Source organism: Equus asinus, chromosome 20 (genome assembly GCF_041296235.1).
Source record: "Equus asinus isolate D_3611 breed Donkey chromosome 20, EquAss-T2T_v2, whole genome shotgun sequence".
NCBI lineage: Eukaryota > Metazoa > Chordata > Mammalia > Perissodactyla > Equidae > Equus > Equus asinus.
Genome location: NC_091809.1, coordinates 88,528,098 through 88,536,533, shown reverse-complemented (window position 1 = coordinate 88,536,533; position 8,436 = coordinate 88,528,098). Strand labels below are relative to the sequence as shown.

Sequence of the window (8,436 nt, the reverse complement as noted above, 5' to 3'; positions counted from 1 at the left end):
TATCATATCTATGAAGGATTTGCCTAATCCAAGGTCATGAATACCTTGGATTGTTTTCTAAAAGTTTTATAATTTAGCTCATATGCTTAGGTCTGTGATCTATTTTGAGTTATTTTTTATCGTGTGAGATAGAGGTCCAATGTTATTCTTTTGCATGTGTATATCTATTGCCCCAGGACCATATTCTTTCACCATTGAATGGCCCTGACATTATCGTCAAGCCACTAATGAGTTTTAGTCAGGTGTGTGTGCATATAGGTGTACGTGTGAATGATGGCAGGGGGCAGGTAGGGAATGACATGTTTTGAGTGTCTAAATGTTATCTAAGAAAAGATCACCTGGCATCAGTAAGCAGGCTAAAGAAGGATGGTTGCAACAAAAATGGCTAAATCCAGGGACAGTAAACTTCTAGCTATTGCTTTAGTACGGAGGGATAAGTGCTTAACTAGTTGCTATTGAGTATAGATAAAAGAGAATGGATTTGTGAAATAATTAGTTTTCTCTATATGCAATTTGGTAACAACACGTAGATGGGGATTAAGAATGAGTAACTCCAGATGTACATACAAGTTTCCCACTCACATCTTAATGAAGGACATTAAAAGACCAGTGAGTAAGAGATGAAGAATGCAAGTAAGGAAGAAGAGAAATGTGAGGTGATATTCAAGGGGGCGTGATGAAGAAACATATTTCCTGGGAAAACACCTTGAAGGAACAGAGCAAAGGGCCAAGGACAAAGCTCAAGGGAGTCCTGATGATAAGGAAGGCTGGCATCTGGGTCTGGGAAGGAGAATATTCAAAAGAAGGATAGTGTCAACATAGGCATTAGCTCAAAACTCATTTCATCAAAAGCTTTTTTTAACCTGAGGATGAATAAGTCAAACAGTTGATAATTGATTCCATTCAGTACAACTTGCATTTCTTTTTCTGATTTGTATTTCTTTTAAGAGACCAGCTACTTCAAAATTTCAAGTCAAATGTCACACTGTATTTGCTGTTTTCTTAATTTTTTTTTTGAGGAAGATTATACCTGAGCTAACATCTGCTGCCAATCCTCTTTTTGCTGAGGAAGACTGGCCCTGAGCTAACATCCGTGTTCATCTTCCTCTACTTTATATGTGGGATGCCTACCACAGCATGGCTTGACAAGCGGTACCATGTCTGCACCCGAGATCCAAACCAGCGAATTCTGGGCCATCAAAGCAGAATGTGCGCACTTAACCACTGCGCCACCAGGCTGGCCACTTAAATGTGTTTTTATCTTTCAAATCAATTCAAGTTCTCCTAAAAGGTTTTGCTTGGTCTCTCTTATTTCCTTGCCCACTCCACAATGTTGAACCCCTACTTCATTGAAGCCCAATCCACCCACCCTCACCCCTCATTTGCTTTTAAAGATTCCATTTTTGCACTTGAAATTCGGCTTCTCACAGAGAAGATAGTGAAAGGATGGCATATCTGCTTTACAATGAAACTCTAAGAAACTCAATTTACATTTGTTTGCCTAAAGTTAACTGGCAGATCACGTACTGAATAGATGTTATCCTGTAATGTATCTGCAACTCTACTTTCCATTCAATAAATCTCTATTCTATGGGGTTTGATTTTATTACCATATAGACAATGGAAAATGTAATTATTTGTATTTTGGATAAATCTGTTGGGTGGCTGGGTAGATGGGAGCTTGGAGGTGCACAATGCTGAAATCATGGTGATCAGTCCACAGACTATTGAAACAGTCTAGATGAAACGGAACTAAGGCAGGAGAGTGAAAATATGGAGAAACTGATGAAACAAGTTGCTAAGGTGGAATGATTAGGTTCAGTGACAGCAGCATATTGGAGGGAGGAAGAAGGGGGAATCTAAGACAGGTTTTGCTTTAAGCTATTGGGAGGATGGTAAGGCCCTTCATCAAGGTAGCGAATTATGGAGGTGAAGCAATCTGCTGCAGAAAATGCCTATTTGTTGTTGTTTTTAAAATCAAGTTAGCATTTCCTGGATACCATTCATATGAGATTAATAAATATTCAATTCCAATTAAAGTCTAGCCACTAGCCTTTTAGATTTGTGAGTCAACATAATATGTGAGAGTTAAAATCATGGGATACAGTACACTGGACTCAAGGTCAGGGATCATTTCTGTGTTTAAATGTGTATATCTAGAGTGTAGAACAATATACAGAACATACTAGTTATTCAGAGTTGTCTTGTGGAAGGAAGGAAGGGAAGGAGGAAGAAAGGAAGGATATGACTTCCTTTTCAGGGACCAGATCATCTAAAGAAGGTAATATAGACGTCTTTTTGCCTCCCACGAGACTCTCAGGCTCAAAATCCTGAAGATCTTATTTTTGCATCTTTTCATGACCCCCTGTTGGCTCTCTAGGATAATCTGCCTGGGCCCTAATCTTGCTTTTATGACCTCAGGACTAAACCTTTCTGAAAGGGGGCAGTGTTCTGTGATTTCTGGACTTAACCTGTTTACCTTTTCTCCCACAGGAGGTACAAAGTGTACTGGAAAGAAATACATGGATAGGGTTGGGGTGGGGAGTGTCAGTCACTTTGTCTTGTGAAGTGTGGTATGAGCCATTACGAGAATCATAGGTCACAGAAGATGAGATAGTGAACCGTTAGCAGATACGGGGCACTGATCTGAGTCTTCAAGATTCATGATCAGCAGGAATGGACAAGTGTCTATGGCAAGAGAATTTGGCAAGTTGTCAAAATTATTGGGGAATGTGAAGTAAAAGGAGCCTTGGGATGGGCGATTCTCCCCGATTCCTGTATCCTCACATTATTTTTTATTACTTCAAACTTCGTTCTTGGGCAACATAAACTGCAGTCTGAGCCATAATCTGCTTGTTGATCTCATCATTGGGAGCACTCTGACTCCTTTACCTCTTCAAATTCTGAATCAGTCCTGGGAGTTGTAGCATTATGACCCATGCTGTCTGTCATTGTAGAAGGAAGAACCCAAGTCTTGTCCTCAGGCCATACAAGACCCGTACCCTAGATGGTGGAATTTCTAGAGTTTTTCCATGCTTAGTCACTCACGATAAAAGCCTTTCCTGTGGCATTGAGGTCACTTTAATTAAATGGTCCTTCTGTAGCTGCTTTTAGCTCTTCCCATACTCACCTGAATGGCAGGGCAATTTGTCCTCTCTGAAGCCTTGACTTTAGTTCAGCAGGCAAAGAATCTATGTTCCTCTGGACTGCAGGAAAGACCCAAGGCAACTTGAACTGTAGGACATGAGAGCTGCACTGCACTTCAGCAAGATGTTCTACATTTATTCTGTTCCATTATTCTTATTATGTCTATTACTTATTCAATAAGCAATAGCAAAACTAGCTATTTTCAATAAGCAAAACTATCACAGACTGGCATCTGATATAATGGTGTTCTATTAGAGTCTATCAGTTGTCTACCAAGTCTGACCTAGCAGATAGAGGAGAAAGGAGTATCTCTTTTTAGGCAAGGAAAAAGGCTGGGGCCAGGAGCTATCTTTTCTCTTAGGCAGTCAACCACATCCTCTCCTGTAGTCCCCTAACATCTCAAGTGGAGACCTGAAAACTTATTTGGAACAAGCATGAGGGAAATGGCAATTTCAGGTCTAGACTGCACTCAGCATGCCCAGAGACATTGCTTTCTGCTGTGTAAACGCCTGGTCTGGTCAGTAGCTGGAAAGCCCACTTCTGTTAACAAACTCTCTCCCATTTTTCTTTCTTCAGGTTTGTATAGCACATTTAATTTCACCCAAAACATTCAAGCCGTTATTCAATTTTCATGACAATACAGGGAACAAAATGGGCTGAGATTATCATCTTCTTTAAGAGATGGGGGCTGAAGCATGGGCTTCAAGAAAAATAAAGCAGAAGTCTAAATATGAGGCATCTACCATCCTAAATGAATTGGATTGACTTTAACATATTTTATTCATTAATTTACTTTTCTAACATTGGATTTGTAGTCCCATTCCCAGGAGTATAAAAGAAGGCCAACTGAGAACAGGCGGGAAACCAGGCCTGCCATCATTAGGCATTAGGGAAGTGCAAATCTAAACCACAAGATGCCATTTCATACTCACTGAGTGAGCTGGAATGAAAAAGACAAATGATAACAACTTCCTGAATACATGAGGAAATTGGGAACTTCAAACATTGCAAGTGGAAATGTAATATGGTATAGTCACTTTGGAAAACAGCCTCATGGTCCCTCAAAAGGATAAATACAGATAACCACATGACTCAACAATTCCACTGCTAGGTATATACCAAAGAGAAATGAAAGCCTAATTCCACACAAACACTGGCACACGAATGTTCATGGCAGCATTATTCATAACAGCCAAAAAGAAGAAACAACTCAAACGTCCATCAATTTATGAAAGGATAAACAAATGTGGTATATCTGTACGATGACATATTATTTAGCCATCAAAAGGAACGAGGTAACAACAATAGAAAAAGAATGAGGTGCTGATAAATGCAACAACTTGGATGAATCTTGAAAACTGTATGCTAAGTGAAAGAAACAAGTCACAAAAGATCATATATTGTACAATTCCATTTATTTGAAATGTCCAGAATAGTTAAATCTACAAAGAGAGAAAGTAGATTAGTGGTTGCCTAGGGCTGGGAGGTGGGCTGGGAGAAAATGAGGAGTGATTGCTAAATAAATACTAGTTTTTGTTGGGGTAAAAAGGGTAATGATAATGTTCTAAAACTGATTATGCTGATAGTGGCACAGCTCTATGAATATAATAAAAAAATTTTGAAGCATACACTTAAAATAGGTAAAATGTATGGTTTGTGAATTATATTTCAATAAAACTTTTATTTAAATTTTAAAACTAACAAAGAAAGAAAGAAACTGAGTTGATCTGGAGCAGAAAGAGAAAGAGAAATATAGGCTGCTGGTCTCTCAATCTCCTCTTATCTGATGGCTTGATCCGTTTATCCAAGGTTTCAGGGCTGTCTCTTGCATCTCATTTAGTATCCTGCTTCAGAGTCTGCTAGACAATAACCTTTACACAGCCACTTTATGGCCTGAGATCAGCTATCCTGTGCTCTCTCTCCAAGTTTGGGCCACACTTTAGACCTGCAAAATTCCCTACATTTCTCCACCCAACAGTAGCCAACTGCTGAAGTCTGGTAGGGGAGGTGAAACCTTCTGTAGGGAGGGTGAAGTCCACCTGGCTTCCGCTTCCCGCCTCCCATACCTGAATATGCAGATCAGGACAGAAAGTAAGGAAAGCTTTTGGGAGTGGGAAGGGTTAACAGAGGAAAGAAGGAGATGGAGAAGTATCTTGAAAGGACAGGGGAGGCCAGAAGAGCCGGCTATAGGGCCAAATTCAAAATTCATCCAGTCATTCCCAGTCTGTAGTTTGGTCAGGAATGCTACAGCACCAATTGGAAAACAGGAAAAGAAAGAAATTTCTGTCCCAAGCAAGGAAGAACTGTGTCAGGATCTTGAACAAGTACAAAAGGCTTTGATATTACCAGAGGCCAGTAGATGGTGATATTGTGGTCTCAGCATCAATGTATACTTTTCCTCCATGATTTAAAACACAGAAAAATATGCCCACATACCATATATTAAAAACAATTAATGAGGAGAGTGGAATTGAAGCATCAGTATGGTTAATAGACAGGTGGCTAAGTATCAATTAATTTTGGTTTTAGAGCCTACTCTCTTGCTGTACAATGGAGTCAATAAATCCATATTGTTTTTAGGATCCAAGTGTTTTGCTTTTAGGATCTAACAGACTCTCTGGGAATTAACTGGTGCTATAATGATGTTGAACTGGCAAAGCTAAGTGTCAAAATAATATACAAGTGATTAGGTAACACATTAGGGAGAAAATGCAAGTGGATACTTAGAAAAGTCCTATTTGGATGGTAGATTCTGGATAAGTTATCATATTTCTGCTAATTAGTTTTTTTTGAGGTGATATAGTATCAGAAAGTATTAGAATAATAGACAGAAGGAAGTGGAATGGGTATTACTGTAGATTTCTAAGAAAAGAAATCAAAAGTGAATTTGAGGAGAACATGTATTTAAATAAATTGGGACAGAGATGAGAATAACATGGGGATAATATGAAGATGTAGAGATGAGGATAGAGTGAATATAGTACAATTGCCGGGTATAGAAAAGGACTAAGTTGAGGTCAAGTTGGGAGAATTTATCTGGATTTCTTAGCAAGATTTGAAAACATCTGTTTAGCCCCTTCCAAAATCTGCTGGGTCCTCATTCCATAAATAATGGGATTGAGCATAGGTGGGACGACCACATAGAGGTTGGCCAGGAGGATATGGACATAGCGTGGGATGCGTCTCTCACCAAACCTGTAGGCAAAGACAGAAAAGAGGGCAGGGATGTAAAAAACTAGGATGACACAGACGTGGGAGCTGCAGGTGCTCAGGGCCTTGGACCGGGCATCTCGAGAAGGGAGGTGGAAGACAGCTCGGAGAATGTGAATATAGGAAACAGCAATAAGGATGATGTCCAGGCCTGTGGAGAGGAGTGCAGCTGCCAACCCATACCAGACATTGATGGAGATATCAGAACAGGACAGTCGGGCAATGCCCATGTGCTCACAAAATGTATGTGTGATGATGTTGATCTGGCAATAGTGCAGGCACTTGAGAAGAAAGATGGATGGAAACATGATGATGAAGCTGCGGATCAGGGTGGCAGCAATGATCTTCCCAATGACCGTGTTTGTGAGGATTATAGCATATTGCAGAGGAGAGCAGATGGCCACATAGCGATCAAAGGCCATGGCTAGCAGGACTGCAGAGTCAGCCACAAAGAGGAAGTGGATGAAGAACATCTGGGTGAGGCAGCCATCAAAGGAAATGTGACTAGAACCAAGCCAGAAGTTGGCTAGTGCTTTCGGCATGGTGGAAGTGGAGAGCAAGACATCAGCACTGGCCAACATGGACAGGAATATGTACATGGGCTCATGCAGGCTTGGCTGAGAAAGGATGACGCAAATTAAAATGCTGTTGCCTGCCAGGGCAGCTACATACACGGTGCAGAAGGGGATGGAGAGCCAGATGTGTAGGTGCTCCAGCCCAGGGATGCCAATGAGCAAGCAGCCTGCCATGCGAGTGTCAGAGCTGTTCACAGCAGCTGTGCTGTTAGCAGATAAAAGGGCCATGATTTCCTTCAGAGCCCTTACCTGTGCCATAGTTGAAAAGTAGGTTAGACTTTATATATGTTAGCAGAGTGCACATAAATCTTTGCAAACAACCACAAGGTCTGCACTCACAGGTCCTACAAACATTATGGGCTCTGCACACGGGTATATTCTCTTTAGACAGTCACACATGAGCTCTGCACAAAGTGCACGGTGAAAGGCTCAGCCTGCAGATGGGCTCTATGTCCTCGTTCAGAGGCTCTTCACATAGCTGCAAGACTTTCAGGCATCTACAGGACTCAAAAGCATTGCCATACTCACACAGTGTGACAGGTTCTGGAAAGAGCAGGGATAGCTAGAATGTCAAAAACAATCTCGATAATCTCTATGGATATGTGAACCGTAATGAGCTCTGCAAAACCCCCAGCTTTGTGCAGAGGGCTGGAGTCCTGCACCAATGGGCAATTGCCTCTGCTTAGCAGACTAGGTGGAGGAACAGGTCAGGGCAGTGGGTACTGCAGACTCTATATCTCCTTTCCCCCAGGCACAGACTCTGTGACAAGTATGGAGACATTGAAGGCAGCTGTGGCATGTGGAAAGAACACTGGACAGTGCGTGAAAAAAAAACCTAATTCTGAGATCTGCTCTGTCAGTGTGACTGTGATTTTCGACGTCAGTGTTTTCTCTGAGTAACAAATTCCTGATCTTTAAAATGAGCATAATTGTTGTCCTGTTGTTGTATTAAATTAAATTTCATGTCTGGAAGCTTTATTAAACTGTGTGGTGCTTCCTGAATCACCCCTTTGGCTCTGAAGTGTGGTGCTATCATCCAGGACAGGAAGGAAGATGTGGAACAACGCTTCTGAAAGTGTGGTCCCCAGACTAGCATCATTAACACTATCAGGGAACTTGTGAGTTCTTGAACCGCAAAACAAACTTCATGAAATCAGAGACTCTGGGGTTGGAGGCAACAATATTAGGTTTGGCAAGGCCACCGGTGATTCTGATGAATGCTAAAGTTTGTGAATCACTGGTGTAAGAACATCTTTGTACTTATTTCCCTATCTATATTTTAAATATCCATCTCTTCTTCTGCCGGGACAAATAATTTCTCAGTCCCAGCTGGTTTCTGCAAGATTTTCCCTGAAAATGCTCAGAATTCCACTAAATCTAACCAGTGATTTCCTCAGTACACATAGTCAGGATGTGAAGAAAATGACACAACCATACAAATAGTCTTTACTACATATTAGGTCGCTTGACTCTTCAGTCCTGTTAAACTGTTTTCACAATATAC

The 8,436-nt window shown here is 41.0% G+C and overlaps 1 protein-coding gene across 1 annotated transcript; it reads right to left on the bottom strand.

Annotated features, from left to right (window-relative positions):
* Window positions 1-6,179: 6,179 nt before the first annotated feature.
* OR52B6 (olfactory receptor family 52 subfamily B member 6) lies at window positions 6,180-7,190 on the bottom strand. The gene has a single exon (XM_014839967.3). It carries the CDS (start codon window positions 7,188-7,190, stop codon window positions 6,180-6,182), a length of 1,011 nt encoding a protein of 336 aa, XP_014695453.1.
* Between the last annotated feature and the right edge of the window lie 1,246 nt (window positions 7,191-8,436).

Excerpts from the sequence above, each read along its gene's own strand:
- OR52B6 (XM_014839967.3), bottom strand. The coding sequence starts at position 7,190 with ATGGCACAGGTAAGGGCTCTGAAGGAAATCATGGCCCTTTTATCTGCT.